Source organism: Pundamilia nyererei, unplaced genomic scaffold (assembly GCF_000239375.1).
Source record: "Pundamilia nyererei isolate P.nyererei 1_Seehausen unplaced genomic scaffold, PunNye1.0 scaffold00021, whole genome shotgun sequence".
NCBI lineage: Eukaryota > Metazoa > Chordata > Actinopteri > Cichliformes > Cichlidae > Pundamilia > Pundamilia nyererei.
The window spans coordinates 3,714,539-3,732,809 of NW_005187422.1; the positions used below are offsets into that span (position 1 = coordinate 3,714,539).

General features: G+C 40.8%; 2 protein-coding genes and 1 long non-coding RNA gene across 3 annotated transcripts in view; 1 reads left to right on the forward strand and 2 right to left on the reverse strand.

The window, feature by feature from the left end:
- Positions 1-4: 4 nt before the first annotated feature.
- cfap57 (cilia and flagella associated protein 57) lies at positions 5-8,513 on the reverse strand (the record flags this gene model as incomplete). The annotated part of the gene is made up of 12 exons (XM_013909189.1): positions 8,207-8,513; positions 7,749-8,062; positions 7,400-7,653; positions 6,691-6,865; positions 6,464-6,616; positions 4,862-5,001; positions 4,560-4,725; positions 4,167-4,280; positions 3,874-4,086; positions 3,557-3,730; positions 3,193-3,354; positions 5-148 (listed from the first exon to the last, which is right to left on the reverse strand). Coding segments are annotated over exons 1-12 (2,166 nt in total), but the record flags the coding sequence as incomplete, so codon positions are not given.
- Positions 8,514-13,324: 4,811 nt separating this feature from the next.
- Positions 13,325-13,905, forward strand: LOC102202369 (uncharacterized). The gene is made up of 3 exons (XR_311559.1): positions 13,325-13,402; positions 13,539-13,694; positions 13,852-13,905. It is a non-coding gene; the product is annotated as an uncharacterized LOC102202369 (long non-coding RNA).
- A 1,041-nt stretch (positions 13,906-14,946) lies between these two features.
- Positions 14,947-18,271, reverse strand: part of efcc1 (EF-hand and coiled-coil domain containing 1) — a 24,737-nt gene continuing 21,412 nt past the window's right edge. Inside the window, exons 6-8 of the mRNA XM_005726689.1 lie at positions 16,412-16,570; positions 15,863-15,932; positions 14,947-15,701 (exon numbers count right to left, since the gene is read on the reverse strand). Of these exons, the coding sequence (XP_005726746.1) occupies positions 15,568-15,701; positions 15,863-15,932; positions 16,412-16,570 (363 nt within the window). The 3' untranslated portion in view covers positions 14,947-15,567. The remainder of the gene's footprint in view (positions 15,702-15,862; positions 15,933-16,411; positions 16,571-18,271) is intronic.

The following is an 18,271-nucleotide window of genomic DNA, read 5'->3' on the forward strand; positions in this document are numbered from 1 at the left end:
ATGTTTTCAGAGATTCTATCTGCTGGACAAAGTTGTCAGACAGCTCTCTGAGCTTCTCGTTGTAGTTCATGTCCTTCAGGCGGAGCTGGTACTCATTCTCCATCTGCAGCTCCTCCAGCCGCATCTTCATCTCCAGCATGTGCTGGGTCTGAAAGTAGACGCAGGAACATACATTCAATACCTCTTCTTTTAACCATAACATGACAGTTGTCACCTTGTTGCAATTCTTTTAGCTTTCTTCTAAAGTGTCGTACATAAATAACTTAAACCAGACACATAAACACATGAAGTGTACCTCATACTACTTGGAAAGAACAGATTGCTGTAGCGTCTGCAGTAATGTGAACCCCAGACTCTGCTTCGTGTGAAAGCAAGGCTGTCGATTTACTGGCTCACCTACATTCCCACCCTGACCTACAGCCACAAGTTGTGTGTAGTGGTTGAAGACCATGGATACAAGCAGTGCAAATGAGCTTCCTCCAAAGGCTCGGTGAGGAGCCTGTTCATGTAGGAGGAAGTCCAAGTAGAGCCACTACTTCATCACATCAAAAGAAGTGAGCTCAGGTGGTTCAGGCATCTGACCAGGAGGCCTCCTAAACGAGGTGTTTCAGGCATGTACTAAAGAGAGAAAGGCTGAAGAGAGATGCTGGAGAAGTTACATCTGGTTTGGGAACACCTCAAGGTCCCCGAAAGACCAGGATTAGTGGTGAGAGTGAGGTCTCTGCTGAGATGCTGCCCCAGCAACCAGGACCTTAGCTTGGTCCTGGTTGCTGGGGCATCATAAGAAGCCGAAAATGGTCGTATGTACAGAGCTGGGAACATCCAAACCAACAGAGGCTGTTCATGAGCAGAACCAACAGGCCTCCCATTGCCGTCTCCCGCCTGATCCGTAAGATGAAGCTTCCCGGCCGTGAGAACAAAATCACTGTCATCGTGGGAACAGTCACTGATGATGTCAGGATTCAGGATATCCCCAAGCTCAAGATTTGTGCTCTGAGGGTGACTGATGGTGCCTGCATCCTCCACCAAAGCTGTCGCGAAATCGATCAATGTAGAGCAGTGTCACAAACCACGGAAGCCCCAGAAAAGTGCAATCAAACAATGACTTTATTAACAGCCCGGAGAAAACATCAACATATGTCTTCTGACCAAAATACATGTTGTGGACACTTCTAAAGCAGTGGGGTACACGCCCCCCCATGGCGTCAAATACAGATTAAAATAGGTTCCAGACATTAGTCACAGTTAATCGTACATTTTTAATAGCTATAAGCAGACATAGAACTTCTGATTCTTTCCTAAAATAATTTTCACATATGGCACTTTGTGTATGTGTGTTTTCTATTCATTAATGTAATTGTCAGTTATTTTCTCTCTTTATTTTACTGTTTGTTTGTGACGTTCCACTTTAGTTCTACTAAATCTTGATGTAAAAACAATGCACCCTTATTCCACACACACACTCTGCAGTTTGCCTACGCACACACTTCTCTCTCAGACTTCCTCTGTTCACACACTCGCCTATGAGTTATTATTAGTTATTTATTATTTTGTACAAATCACACAGAAACATTCAAATCGAGTACTCACAACATTCACACACTTAGAATCACTCAAAATACGCTTTCCTAAGAGTATTTTATCAAACATGCTTTCAAGAATCAGAAAGAGGAAGTAGACAACACTCAGTAACTGCGTCTGTCCTCTTAAAAGAGAAGAGAAATAAACACATATGGGACAATTCTCCCCATCTTAGACAAAATGTGACCTTATGTTCTTCTTTAAACACAACTCTTGGCCTCCAGGGCATAACCTTTGGACTTATAACTCTGATATAAGTCCACACAGTACGGAGAACCTGCAAGTTCAGTTTTTTTCTTTTTAAATTCTCCACACACTTGAAAAACTGTTTGTCATTTATCTGCCCAAGAACTTCATCAAATGGACCTCGCCGGGTCCAGTAATCTTCAACACAATTGTGTATCCTCATGTACACAACTTATTCTTCACTGGTATCACAGCACATCTAGTAATATCATCAGAATTACTTCATCATAGTAAACATTGATTTTGCTTTAAAATCAATTTACCATCAGAACTCAAGATCACAGCTGACTCGATTCTCTGAAATCCTGAGTCAGTTAAACACCTTGCTCAACTCAAGGTGTCCTTTTCTCGGACTTCCTCGTCCGAACTCACTCTTTTTACCCCGGCATCTCCACCAGAATGTTACGAGATCTTCCACTCTTAATTGGTGAAAGAAGGTAACTTCGTAAGTTCTCTCCACTGTCTCACAGTAGCAAACAACCTGCGCATTCAGAAGATCCCCTTCTCACTGTAATTCAATTCTCATAAACCCAAAGGTAAGCATATTATTTCCCTAGTCAAAAGTGAAACCGTTCCTCACACAGTAATTCTTAATCCAACCTTAAAGTGAAACAAACACCCTTCGTGTTTTGAAACTAAAAAGGAAGGAAGAGCGCCCAATTTTAACGGCGCATGTTATTACTGAACAACATGACAAAGTACAAATACTTTGTTACTGTACTTGAAAAGAATTTTCAGGTATCTATACTTTACTTGAGTAGGTATTTTTCTGACAGCTGTTTACTTTTACTCCCTACATTTTAATCAAATATCTTTACATTCTACTCCTCATATTTTTAAAACAGGCTTTTTTGATACTAGTATCTGTACTTAAGTACGAAATATCTGTACTTTTGCCACCTCTGTATCTACGTGTGTGTATGTAAGTATGCATGGATGGATGCATGCTAGTCATGTATGGGGAGGCTTCATCTGGCAAACCTCACATGCAGTACAGCACTAAGGATTGTTCCTTCTAGGAAGTAGAAGTAGACTGGGGGGCAGAGGCTTCAGCTTTCAGAGACCCTGTCTACTTTTACGATCAGGCTTAAAACTTTTCTTTTAGATGAAATATACACATACACATACATAGGATACATATAGTTAGGGCTGGATCAGGTGACCCTGAATCCTTAGTTATGCTGAAATAGGCCTAGGCTGCTGGAGACTTCCCATGATGCACTGAGTGTTGCACTGAGTGATGTTCCAAAGCTATAACATTACAAACACATAACTGACCACTTGCACTGATGGTCCAGGATCAAGAACTTACAATGCTTTAGGAACAAGACCAACAGGGGGCTGTCACACTATGCACTTACTCACCTTCTCCTCCAGGTCTGACTTGGTGATAAGGATCTCTTCTGTGTGGACTATGTGTTTGTTGCTCTTTAGACCTCTGCCTTCCTTATCGATGATTTTCCAAATCAGCAGACAGCCGTCTTCAGACACTGTCAGCAGGAACTGATCATCATACGTGATCACCATCTGAGGACACACATGTTTTAGTGGGTGGAGTCTTTGCGTCTGAATGATCAGCATCATAGTCAATCGATTTTTTCATACACGATGTGAGATTGTGTGTATATCAATCTCACATCACATTAATACACATAATTTCCCCTAGGGATCAATAAAGTATTCTGATCAGTGCAAATCTCAATCAGAGCAAATCAGTGCTTCTGCTCACCTTGGTGACAGGCCCAGAGTGAGCCTGGTATGTCATCCATTCCTTCTGGATAGGTAATGGGTATTTAATGGCCCTTACAGTCCCACTGGAGGTCCCGGTGAAGACCACTCTACCAGAATGGGACACTGCAAGAGCAGTGTGAGCTGTCTCATCAGCTGGAACCTCCCTCAGTACCTGTGGATAGGATATAACAATAAACCCAGTTTTTTTAAACAAAAAAAAAAGAAAGAAAAAACAACATTGCTGCTGCTTGAGATGTTTTGTTGATTTGTAGCAACTTAAAAGAACAAATCCAGGAGTCAGCTGTGCTTGCTAACCTGACAGTCTTGGATCTCCTTCAGAGTGAGGTCTGTTCCCACAGCCAGGATGGTTTTACAGTCTGAGGAGAAGGCCACACCTGTATAACTACAGGACTTTAGGACGCTTTCTGACTCCCGCTTGCCACTCTGCGTGTTCCACTCGTACACTGCCCCATCCACCCCACAAGACACGACCCGGCTGTCGTCCAGGCTCCATTCAATCCGACACACCTGTTAATTGAAATACCAGTAAATAAGAATGACAAATAAGCACTGGGACTCCTGTGTAACACATACTCCAGCTGACTCACCTTTCCATTGTGGCCCTTCAGATTAAGGATATTGTCAAAAGAGGTGACAGAATAGATTTGAATGATGTTTCCATTGACAGCTGCAAACATGTGGCCACCGTTGCTAAAAGCACACTGAAAAGAGAAGGAGACAAAGACAGAGTCCAATCGCAAAAGTTTTGAGTGGAAAATGTGATAATGCTCCACTTTAAGATGAATTATCAGATATTGCAGTAAATGCTGAAAACGCTAACCCAGGATTCAGTATTTACGGATTTACAGAACACAGCTGGATGAGACACAACAGAAGGGGGTAAAGATCAATCATTTCACCCTTGAATTTAGTAATACTCTGATTATTTCAGTATTGGCTGTTCAGATTTACTGCAAACACAAATGCAAAGCAACCTCTACCTCTCTACAGCTGCGCACAGTGAACTCCTTGAAGGTGCGGATGTCATCAATAAGCAGGTTCATCAGCCTGAGTCTGTCTGAAAACCCCACAAGGATGAAGAGGCCTGTGGGATGTAGTGCCACGCTGTACGCCTCCTCCTGGAACTCCTTGCACAGCTCCAACACTCTAGAGACAAAACAGAGAGAACAGCAAGAGCTCAGAAACACGACATGTCATTCTGTTATGCAGTTTTATATTGTATCAACCTGACGAAAACTGATTGATATATATCTATAAAAGGAATTGTGTGTATGTGTTTTACTTTGTCTCGTAGTTCCAGATGCGGACAGAGCGGTCCAGAGAGCAGGTGGCTACGAGGGGCTTGCGTATGCAGATGGACAAACCAGTGATGGAGCTGGAGTGGAAGGACTGGGACAGGAACTCAAAGTGTAGTTTATCCTCCTAATGGAGTTGCAAAGATAACTTTAAACATCTAAAGAGAACTCTGATGCCTTAAACAAGTGGAGAAAAAAAGAGAGTGTAGGTAGATAACAGAAAGAAGACAATGAAGGAAGAGAAGGAGAAAACAACAAAAAAATTTTTTTTACCCTTTTTCTCTAGAGAATGGATGGGCAATTAACTTTTCAAGGGGCCACATGAGAAACTGGCACTGTTGTGGAGGGCCATGCTACATCAGAATTGAGTTCAGCCTATATTCTCAACTCAATTCTGATGGGGAGTTTATCAAAGGGTGCAATGTCTTTACATTTAAATCCTAATCTACCACTGACCTCATGTGGGCCACATCTACTCTAGATGATGTCAAAGAGAGGGAATATCTGTAAAAAGGTCACCTTAGAGAACTAACTTAAAGGCAGAGAAGCTTGTTTCAGATAAAAAATGAACTGAGGGGATGTATCGAGGCCTAGTATAAGACAACTACTCTAACAAAGTCCGTGAATAAAAATATGGAGCTGCAAATAAAGACAAAATTATTTTTTGCTGGATTATTTGAACTGTTTTCCATGTTTCTTGGATTGACCTTTTTCTTTTCATTCACAAGACTTCGCTACTGTTTTCTTTGCTACAGCATACAAAGACTGTTAAAAATAGAAATTAGCACAATTGGTCCACCAAAAAAAAGAAGAGGAAGTGTTAAGTCTAATTGTTGAATGTTGCCATTGTGTTTCTTAAATTTGTACAGTCTTAGTTCAAGCAGTAGGATCAAAGCCATTCCTTTGATCCTGACCACCTCTCCAACCACTCTGTGCTGGGGGAGGTTTTATTGTAGATACATCCTATCTGAAAGATCTGTTTCTTTTTTGTAAGCTTCCTGGGTTTACGACCCTTTGGTCAGCAGGAGGTCTGACACACACACACACACACACATAACACACACACACTTTCTTACAGAAGTTCACACATATACATACAAATGCTTTGTCTGAGAACCAAGGGGGCGTGGCTTTGTTCTGACGTGTTTTGTGTGAACTGTGTCTCAATAAAAAGGGCAGCAAGGGAGGTCGTGGTAGAGGTCATTTTCGTGGTGGACACAGGCCTCCCTTGCGCAAGTGATTGATCGATCGACTGTCTTGTTTTCTTCATGATGAATAAGTCTCTAGAATTAGCGGGGCTTGTGGAAACACAGACCCAACAGGAAGTGAGATCATACATAGAAGAAAAAGTAAAACAGCAAAATAATATGTATGTATTTCTGACTGCCGACCAGCTACTATAGTAATGTTTCAAGTACAGAGGAGGTCAGTGTGAGAATGCATGTAGCAAACAGCTCTACATAATCTGAATTGATGGGGGCATGTGGAAGAAAATAAAATACCAGCTAGGACAGTTGATGCAGTAATTTCACTTATACAAATGATGAACCCCGTCATTGGTGGTGCTGGTAGGTGTAACTGCAGAGCACCTTGTTCATGTCCACAGAGGACAGGCTGACACTGTACAGCTGTCCTTGGTTTGTGCTGATGGCCAAAGTCTCCTCTGCTGGACTGATGCATATGGTGTCAATCTGCTGGTATTCTGCCAAGGTCACACCGCTGCAGTATGCATCTAGAGGGATCTGACACAAGCATACCCATGTGCACACAAAGACTTCACTTTCCACCTTTTCTGAAATAAAGCTTGAACATTTACCTTTATCTCCCTGGTCTTTCTGTAACCATTCTCATCTGTCTGCTCAAACAGAAAAACGGTGCCAGGACCTCTAGAGCATGCAAAGCCTTTGGAGTAGGACAGGATTGCTGTGATGGAAGGGACAGAGGGACCTTCATTCACATTAGCATCTTTGATCTTCTTTACCTCCACCTGCCTGTGCAGAGTGAAGCGGGTATAAGCAAGAACATCACTCATCAAAGATGGATCGCTGCAGTGACCACAGTGAACCCATTCATCTGGTCTGAGATCAGCTGGTTATCATTTGTTATACGCATTTCCATTCCATGTTTCAACATGTCTGCCAATTTTTCCACTACTTTTTTTAATCATTGCCACACGTTATGAGTGATACTAGCTGCTCAGACATTTAAAGTCTTTATTTAATCCATCGGCGTGTATTTGTTGGACAACAATGAAGTTAGACACCAGGAATCATTTATATTTGCCCATCTGCCCAGATTAGCAGGTGCTTTTGGTAGCCATGAAAAGCTCTATGCTAGATATTTTTGGGGTACAACCGACAGAATTCAATAAAATTAGTTGGTTTTGAGGTCAGATTATTCACCATTATGATTATGGACTTGACCCTGATTGGGTCAAAAATGGCAGGAACAGCATGGGGTGGAGATGAGTTACAGAGGCTGCTTCATGTAAAATAGCACCAGTTCATGTGGTCCAGCTTTCTCACCTGGCAGGCTGGCCCTGCACACAAGTCATGCTGATCTCTCTTCGCAGGTCTCCAGACTCAAACACCAGCAGCCTGCCAGTGTCTGTGCCAGCGATCACCCTGTGCTCTGACACCCAGGTGTGGCACAGGAAATTGATGGACTCAACCTTTGCAACACTGCTTGGTTTCAGGGCCCCCTCTGAGTAGCGGAACAGCTTGAAAACACCGGTTCCGCTCACACAGATCTGTGTGTTGTTGTAAGGGTTGAAGCTGACCTGATGAGAAACAGTTACTATAATAATAACAACGTGTTCAGCATGTGTATGCCTGCATTTATACAAGCTTCACTGATGCAGCACAGATGACTCACCTGGGTGACAGGATTATTTGTGTTTGTTGTCTTCAGTGTTGCCAGGAGTTTGTGTTTCTCCCAAAGCCAGAGGATCAGCATCCACTCGGGGCTCCCTGTCAGGCCTATCAGGTACTTGGAATCAGGAGAGAAAGCAATGCAGATAAACTCTTGAACAGACATGTCTCCTGCACTCAAAACCTTTCTCTTTCTGCCCTGCTCATGCTGCAGGTCAAACACAGTGACGGTGGCTCTCTCTCCATAATCTGACACTGCCAGGTAGCGTCTGTTGGAGCTGATGGTCATAGCACGCATTCCCTGACTTCTCTCTGAGCCTGGAGAGACGACACCAACAGAAATAAATGCTGTTAAATACTAAAAAAACCAACTTTCGTACTTATATCAAGAGCACCACCAGGGTAGAAATGTAGTTACTTATGTTAGTTAGTTATGACTTAGACATCTAAAAATGAGCGCACCTGAAATGAACCGCTGCCATCGTTGGACAGTGTTGAAACACACGCAGCTGTTTCCGCTGGGGAAGACGACGGTTTGCTCGTCAAAGAAACACAAATTGTTCCTCACACCAGTCCGTACACCGAAAATGAAATGGGACTGAGCAACTACAAAAGACATTTTTAGATGTCACTTAAAAAAATAATAATATGTCAGCAGCAGCAGCAGACTTGAAAACTGAAGAGTGTCTCTGCGCATAACAAACACTTCCAGAAAACATTAATACTTCTGAAAGCCAGAAAAGCCCTCGCGGAACCGATTGAGAGTCACGTCGCTAGGCAACGCTGGGAAATCCCGCGAGACCACGAGAACTCGTAAGTTGTTTCCAGACCGTTGTTTCTAGTGATGTGCATACCACTGATTTCCTTTCCGATCCGATACCAGGTAAAATTCAGAGTGGTATCGACGATACGGATTCGATATGGGCTCAAATTGTGGTCATAAATATTTGAGCCCATAGAATCTTTCAATCCCTAGAACAAAAACAAATGTCCATAAAAGAGGACATAAATAAATCGGCCAGTTCTAACAAGGATATTGCCTCTATTGTTTTAGGATTTTTTCTTTCTGGATTCGTTGTTGTAACAATCCCTTTTCGTTCAGAAGGAGGTGCTGTATACGAAACGATTTAACACCAGCTTCCTGAGAACCAACCTAATTAATTAATACCAACTCTAGCTGGTAACAAATGAGGAACATGAAAGCTGTGAGAGTCTGATTGCATAAGAATAGCAGCAGAAATGTGAAAAAGGAGGCTGAAATTCACAATGAAAAAGTAATGTTACAGTGTAATTACAGCAAATCAATACATTTTTTTGTTAGAAACTCAAGAAGAAAAGAGACTGAGAGATAAGATCTTTACATTCAGACAGATTCAAATGTCTGTGTTTCTTTACGCTTGTGCTTCAGTTGATAGGTAAAAATAAAATGAGAACATATATAGGGGTGGCTGTAGCTCAGGCGGTAGAGCAGGTCATCTACTGATAGGAAGGTTGCCAGGTTTCCTGGCTTCCCCTAGTCTGCATGCCAAATATCCTTGGGCAAGATATTAACCCCAAATTGCTTTTCAATGCATCCATCGGAGTATGAATGTGTGTGAATGCTTCTTAGAAAGCACTTAGAACACTTAGAACAATGTGCTTGTGCGAATGGGTGTGAATGGGTGAATGCACAAGTTGTGTAAAGCGCTTTGAGTGCTCAGAAGAGTAGAAAAGCACTATATAAGAACCAGTCCATTTACCATATAAGAGAAGGATTAAAAATGTCTATTGGTTTCTCCAGTTTTGCTTTATTGTGCATTTTTATGTAGCCAAGACTGGTTTAGTGAACTGTTGAATGAAAAATGAACAAATGTAATCTTTTTTGTGAATAAGTGTATAAATAATCTGCACACACACATGTACATTTTTGTTTCTCTGAGTCATTATTAGCAGAGCTAAGTCGAGATCGTTTATTTGTCTTCACTGTCAGAGATCTGATTATATTTCCTGTGTCGTGTGTGCTTCCAGGTTTGGAGTAAAAAGGAAGGTGAGAAAAAAGTTTTATGCTGTCACAGTCACTCATCTAAAGACAGGTTGTTGAATGAAGCAACTGAACATGTTTAAATGTGGAGTTACTGCAGATTTCTGTGCACTTGTCATAGCTGTGGATCGTTCGAAGTGTTCATGCGTCCTTCAGGTTCTCCAGTTTCTTTAAAGTGCAGGTATGCAGGTTACCTGATCCATGTTTTCTGTTGGTGCATCAAAGTGACATTTCACCCTGTCATATTGAAGTAACTCATTCAAGGAGCTTCAGTCTTAGGTACTGATTTAGTTATCTTACTGACTCATCAGTTTCTGCACCAAAGCTTCTCTCACCAAAGCCACGGCATAGCTGGACAAGGTCATTGTTCCAACCTAAGCCACACTGCCTAGAGTATTTAGTTCACTTTGTGGCAGTTTCTTTATTTCTTAATGTTTTTTTTCTGTTAGTGCCTGGAACTGAGTTGCTTCGTCAGCAGCTCCTTCAGTTGTTGGAGGATGGAGAAGAGGATGCAGCTGTGACTTGTGAGACGTCGTCTGAGTTGGCTGCTACTCACTGGGAAATCAGAAACATGGTGTCCTTGCAAAAGTAGAAAGAGGCCAGGCCTTGTCTTATTGACAATATGTTAGCTCCTCTGGCTCCACAGCCACACAGTGTGTGTCAGTGTGGCAAACAAGTTGTTGTGAGGTGCCTGGACTGACTGCCTCTTCCATTCCTTTGTGCCCACTGTGATATTGCAGTTCACACACGCTTTGTCCTGCACAACAGAGAGGCAGTGACAGGAGGGTTTTTGCAGCCTTCATCAGAGTTTCACCAGCAAATAGGTACAGTTTTTAAGTCCTATACATTCCTTACTATGCACTATGAGTGGGTGCTGTTATTGTATATTTATTGTGTATCAGTGGACTTCCAATTCTTTTTATATATATTGTGTGTTTTAATGTTAGTGCGGCTGTTGCCTGTGCAAAGGCCAGATGATGTGTGTGGCTGCACAGCAGGTAACGTTGAGGGTTCACCTGGCGCAATAGTGGCTCTTGTAACCATAAATGGTAAGTGGCCCTTTTGTCACACAATACATACACAATAGACGTGTTTACAGGTTTTAGTGCATACTGTGCATTGCTATCTTGTTTGGAATTACCCTTGGCCCACGGTATATGCACCTATCAAAGGTCATTTGGATTTACCAGACTGATTTGAAAGCAACATGAAAAAAAAGATAAAACTAGGTCAAAATATTTTGCTTAGTACTGGCATACATACTTGTGGGCTCCTTGGTGGCTTAGGTGCTGTTGACCTTAACCTGTTACTTAATTTATTAACTTAAACTTATCCGTCCTACAGGCCGTTATAACCTCTCAATGCCAGCTGCCTCTCAATGGTGAGCTGCACCTGCTGTGGCCTAATGTGTCTGTGTGTGAGATTCCACTTAGTTTCCTGCTGATTAATTATTATTGGTAGACTAACTAAAATGCAGGGTGAACAGACATGCTGACCCTCCTGACTTTGGGGTGGAACAAAAGGAAAGTGAAGCAGCTGGGCTGCACTTTGAGCCAGAGATATCTAAAGGTAAGTTTTTCAACACTAATTTTGATGTGTGTGGTAATGGGGAAAAGCACCAGTACTCTAAAAATGTCAAAGTGAATGACATTTATTAATTAGATCACAGGATCCTTAGAGAACAAGTGGAGAGCCTAAATGTGGATGACAACACACTACAGCAATAGGTGGTTGATGTGCAGAACTGGGCTGAAGGTGACTCTCAATATAATGCACACCTATACAATGATAGGACCCACCATGGCCTCATTAATGAACTAAAGGTAGAGTTAATATCTTTCTGACAGTGTCAACAATGAAACATAAGGCTTGTAAAAGCAGAATTTGTGGCAGAGTTGTTGCATTTGATCAAATGGGATTGTACCTGGATTGAAATGCTGTTGTACAAGATGGTTTTATAAACCTGAACACCAACGTACTTGTTGTCTCATGATAATGCAGCGCATGAAGGCTACAGATGTCTTATAATCAATATCTGTCAAGTCAATGATAACAGACTGCACTGTAGTTCAGTCCATACACCTCACTGATGTACAACAGAACTGTAGAGTAACATTAGGCTGAACAAAGAGAGTTATTATGTTCTTTTATGGTATTATTTTCATTCTCTCTGCATCACACTTGGTAGTCTGTCTGTGAAGGTTCTCAGTCATCCAGGTCATCGAAGTCTAAGGAGCTTGGAAAGAAAAGCCTCTGGACTTTAAGTTTCCTTGAAGATGTTCATCTCATCTTTTCTCATCTGAAAAGCTTCTTCAGTTCTAAGGTCAAATGGTGGAGAGTCCCAGATTTTAAGCCCTATGGGAGTGTCCCCTCAAGAGGGACATGGACCCCCTATTTATCCTCTATCATCATTTATCCACTATCATTAGCCAAGATGTGAAAACGGTTGTAGGTCCCAATCAGCCAAGGTTTTGGGTGAACCCATTGTGAAACCTAGCCCCACCGTATTATGTTATTTATTGAAGTCAGATGGTCCAGGATGTGAGTGGGCTTTAAGGCGTCTGGGAAGGATCTCAAAACTGGATTATAGATGGCAGACAGTTGGTGTCGTAAACCACCGCCTCTGTTCAAAGATGGTCATTCACAGTGGACATAAATGGCTTCTTTCACTCCTCTTTAAGACCATCTGTCCTCTCTGTCCAAAATGTGAATGTTGGCATCCTCAAAAGAGTGACCTTTGTCCTTTAGATGGAGATGGACAGCCGAGTCTTGGCCCCTGGATTTGGCTCTTCTATGTTGTGCCATGTGCTTATGAAGTGGCTGTTTGGTCTCTCCAATGTAGAGGTCTGAGCATTGCTCCGCTACACTGTACAGCATACACTGCGTTGTTAACTTTGTGTGCGTTATAGTAGTTTAGATTTCCTGCATTTGGTTGGTGATAATTTCAAACCCTAGATAGCACACGTAGTACAGCTTTTCTACAGTATTCTTGGAAAGGCACATGGAGTTATGTCTCAGCCACTTAAATGAAACAATACACTTATGACATTTGTGTGAAAAGTACCGCCCCCCTTAAAGGGAAAGTCTAGCTCTGGAAATTCTGCTTTAAAGACTGATTGCTGAATGTGAGTGATCAGTTTTATGTATTATACTCATCCTGTATTCTTATTAATATTCCTCTCACTTAGAAACGGATCAAACCGATGGCAGCCTTGGAGCGTTGCAGGCACGAATAGAGGAGCTTGTCGCAATCATCAGAGTGCAAACAAAATCTTTACAAACAAAGACAGAGTGGTACGTCCCTGTTTCTTTGAAATGGGCCGTTTGATACTTTTGCAGTTTGGTGCATGTACGGCTACTTTGTAAACAGAATAAAATCTTATCCAGGTTTGTTTTAGCTGGATGTGATGCATGTTCTAGCAAACAAATTGAAGAGTGTGGATTCTAATCTAAATATATACATTATGTGAAGGTGTGCCTTTTTTATGATTATTTACAGATAGCAACAAGAGGCGACAAAGAATTCACAAGGTCATCTTAGATGAGAAGAACCAAGCTTGCTGAACCAACAAAGCAAATTGTGTCCAGTGATGCCCTCATCCAGACCGACATTTGGCCCTGGCAGAGCACAAGTGAATGTAAGCTCTTCATTTATAAATATTTCAAATGTATCCTGTTTAAACAAATTCCCAGTATCTGAGCAGCAGTTGGATGTTCTGTTCTTGAATGATAATATGCTATTATGTTTTCCCTTCTGATGTTGATAAACTGTAGCTGCTGCAGACCTCCAGACAAAGAGAAAGGTCTTTGAGAAGGTGATGGCTGTGAGGTGCCTGAGAGAGGAGGAGATGATCGTTTGCAGGGAAATGCAGCATCACTGGACAGTGTTGTGAGTGCGATCTGTGGTGTTGGGGACAATCTTCTCAGACTGTAAGCACATCTATTATTTATTTATGTATTTATTTTATTTTTTTGGATGAATTGATTGAAAATAACAGCAGATGCTAAAGGATCCTAAATCCTTGTGTTTATAAGGTGAGTTATTTTGTTACTTTACTCATATTTATTGGTTTTGTTCTTTTTACAGCCTCCCTTTTTGGCATGTCGGAGGATGCACAGAGGGGACTGTGATTACAATGTAATGATTACAGGACATCAGACTACTTGTTCTTATTGTTTAATCACGAAAAATTGTCATATAGAAATAAAAAACCTGAAGTTGTTAATTGATGCTATTTGAACACTATATCTTGTCATTTAACATGTATATACTTGCCTGGAAATTTCAACAGCTTTTCATGTGTTTTGAAACTGGGTTTTTGGAGACCTCAAATGTAAAATGTTCTGTCTCTAAAGCACACAAAAATGTTCGGACATTTTTCATAGTGCATGTTTGAGGATTATTTTTTCCAGAGAAATAATTAACACAGTTCAGTGGGCTACACGCTGAACTTAAAAAGCAAAGTACTGATCCAATCGTGCTAGTATCGATCCGATACCAATGGTAGAGTTGTTATCCATACTATCCATATTTGGATCGATCCGCCCACTTCTAGTTGTTTCATTTCTGTTGACCTTCCAGTTATTTTTTTAAACTGCGTTAAAAATTATGTCACTGACCAGGTTGTTGGTTAGTTTTAGAGTAGGCTACAAAATCCTTTAAATAGTGAAATGTAAAAAAATTTTGCAGAGTGCATTTTATTCACCAAATTTTGTTCTCATACTCAACAGTTAACTTGTGCATCACTCACCACTGTTACTTGAGAGCACAATAAATATGAGCCTGAATGAAAAATCTTATTCCCTTTTAATCAAAAGTGGTATGGTGAGTATTATTTACTTCTTAGAAAATAAAGTTTGCCAAAATAAGTTGTTGATAGCTTGTTTTTGTTATACAGTCTATGATTGTATGTAGGCTACTAATAGTTGATGTTACAAGAAATATTTAAAATAATTTCAGTAGAAGAGGTAAAGATGGTGAATTCCAGATTAAATAGTGCGCTCATGAGATACAGCTTTAAGATGTGGCAGGATAAGGATGTGTTGTCAGCAGCTAGAAGACAACCAGTGGAATTAGCTCTGTACAATTTGTCAGGTGATTAGTAATGCTGATGAAGACTGTGTTGTGTTCAAAAAGCGAGTAAGAGGAACTTGAGTAAGTTGAGCAGAAATACATTTTCTATCCAAATTTTTATTTATTGCTTAATAGTCGCAGATGACCATGTCAACACAGTTAGATACAAAGTGGCTAATGATCCCACATTATCTCCCAACACGGAGGCATCCTAAGGGCTGCAAAATAAAAGCATGTGTGGTCTCCTGAGATGGTAAAATACACTGTAGATTGCATATTTCTCTACAGTTTGTGTAGCCTATCATCTTTTCAGCTTATTTCATCTTAAAAAGCAGATGTGGAATGGTTATGTCAGAGGTTGAGGTTGACCAGCAGAGGTTGAGCACTATGTCCTGTTAAAGTTAAACTCACTTCTGAATTTTCACATTTACGTATCTTTTGTGAAAAAGTTCAAATGAAACAATTTTTTTTTTGCATCCTGAAAGTTTATGTGCAATAGAAGCTTTTAAAAAAATCTGTGAGCATGTATTTCAGTTATATGTAATAAAGCTCTTTGCTACAATAATTCTAGATTAACATCCCTTTATAGATACAGGGCAAGAGGCTTATAATCGCCATAATATAATACACTATACACATCAATCAGCTTCATATATCAAAACTATTGAGCTTTCAGTGTCCTCCAAAAAGACGCTTGCATTTTCCGAGGCCAGCAGGAGGCAGTCTTGTTTAGCAGGAGATGATGAGGGCATCAAGAGACTGCTGACTGTGTGTCTTTTCCAAAGGTCTACCAGAAGACAGAATCTCACAAGCAGTAAGTTCATGATAGAGGGCATTGAGCACCTCCAGAATATGGGCCTTGCCTGTGTTAAAAACAGAACAGATGTGATATTTCTGAGGAAGTCACATGACAGGCCATTCAGTTTATTTCCATTTAACTCCCTCCCACAAGTAACTGTAAATTTTCATGGTTTCATGTCACAAGAGTTGTATTGATTTCATTGGGTGTGTGAGGTCTACTAACCGTGCTGCGGGTCGCTGCAAGACTCCAGAGTGCTGAGCAAGATTTTCCCGAGAGACCTCCGTGAGACGTTCTGAAATCAGCAGAGAGCCAGATGACAGAATCAGGTGCTTAACAGCCACTTTCATGAGAAAACTGCATCTTGTAACTGCAAAGCTTTCACATATGTTTGACAAGGGATAGTGCAAACACAAAAGAATGTATAAAAACCTCAACAGCACAAAGCTGCCTTTTATTTTGAAAACATTCCCAAGTTAATGTCCATGTGGAGAATTTGCCTGTAGCAAGGAAAATGCTTTCTGTTTGTTTTCCTATTTGATATCTGACCAGAACAAAGTAATTCCAGTGCGCCATCAGTGGATATCTCTCAACTATCAACCCTGCAAATGATTTTCATTACTTTGAAATTCAGTTCACATGATGGATTGAATGCTTGTTTGCAAGATTTTCCTGCCTTAAAATGAATTAAAAATATTTGAATATCCTTACAAAGTCAAAACGTCCTTTCTAAATTTATCTCAACAATTAAAAAACCAAAACCTTGTGACTAACCAGGTCTCTGAGCTGCTGGAGAAGCTGCAGGATGTCCACAAGCTTCTCCTCCACCAGAGACAGACGGACCCTCTCTGTCTCCAGCATCTGCAGCTCCATCTGAAGCAGCTCAGTCTCCTCAGCCTTCTGCTGCAGCTCCTGCATCAGGGAGTCCTTCATCTGGAAGACATGGCACAAGAACCAGTTACTCCTGGCATCAGAATCAAGAATCACATTGTGAGTTCATCTTAGAAGAACATCTGGCCTTTGAAAACATCCTTAAATATAAGGACTTTCATTAACACTGATTTGGTATTAAAGCATTTTCAATGGCAAGACAACGAATGGAAAAATTGCAGTTAAAATTATTATATATTACAAGTAATGAATGAACATGTCACCCAGTACAACAATGAGGCTAACTAACAACTTTTTATTTTAGGTCTGTAGACCTCCAGTGCTTTTGATCCACAAGATGTGAGACCACTTCTTTGTTGGTTTTGGACTTTTCTTTGGGTTTGTTAAAAGAAAAGATACCAACCTAACCACGAAAAAAAAAAACAAGTTAGGAACTTTTAACGTGCCTGTCAAAAGTTTGCAGACACTTACCATTATCAAAAGTATCATAGCCATGTCTTTGAATAGTTATTTATATAGAAAATTACTATACTACACTAATTTCTACTAAAAAGGTAAAGAGGAATTTGCTGCACATTTGAAAATTTTCCTAAGCAGGTCTTTAAAAACCTTACTATTAGCTCAGCCTGTTTAATTCATTTCAAAACCAGTGTGTCTGTGGTCCTGTAGAGATGCCAGCTGTGTCAAAGTTTCAGGCACCTTCCTGATGGTTTCAGATTAGGCTGAAGAATTCTCACCTACTCTTCTTCTTTCATTATTTCATCCAGTGTTCGGTTTGCCAATAGCAACAAAGCAGACTCAGAGCATGACAGTACCACCACCATGCTTAATAGTTGGCACAACATTCGTCAGGTATCTGCTGCCAAACCACCCAATCTCTGTGTCACCTTACAATAAAACCTTTAACGTTCATAGCAATGTACAATTTGCTTGACAGTTAACAGTGATACTTGGACTCCAATTGAGTCTAATTTATTGGAGGTTTGGTCTCAGTGCATTCTTGTCATCTGAAAGTGACATTTGGTTCCTACTTCAAACCCTGGGACAGTAGCTACATCTCCCACTTACTTTGATTGTGAGGTTGTTTGAATTGATAATCTCGAAATCTACAACTGTTAAAATAGGCTGTAAATCTTTTATTGTTGTTGTTGTTGCTGCTGCTGCTAGTTTTACAAGCATAGAACTGTTGCATGTCACCTTCAGAAACAAAATTGTCCTGCTAGACCTGGATCAGCGCTAAACACTGTTAACCATAATATCCTATTAGAGCGATTAAAGCATGCTGTACTGGTACTGCATTGCAGTGGTTTATATCTTTCTCCTTCTCTCCCTCTTCACACAAGATGTGAGACCACTTCTTTGTTGGTTTTGTACTTAATTAATTATGTCCAAAACCAACAAAGAACTAGAGTTAATTATGGAGTTCCACAGGGTTCAGTGCTAGGACCAATTCTGTTTACATTATACATGCTTCCCTTAGGCAGCATCATTAGAAGACATAGCATACATTTTCACTGCTTTGCTGATGACACCCAGCTCTATCTGTCCATGAAGCCAGATAACACACACCAATTAGTTAAACTGCAGCAATGTCTTAAAGACATAAAGACCTGGATGACCTCTGATTTTCTGCTTCTTAATTCAGATCAAACTGAGGTTATTGTACTCGGCCCTGAAAATCTTAGAAATATGGTATCTAAGCAGATTCTTACTCTGGATGGCATTACCTTGGCCTCCAGTAAC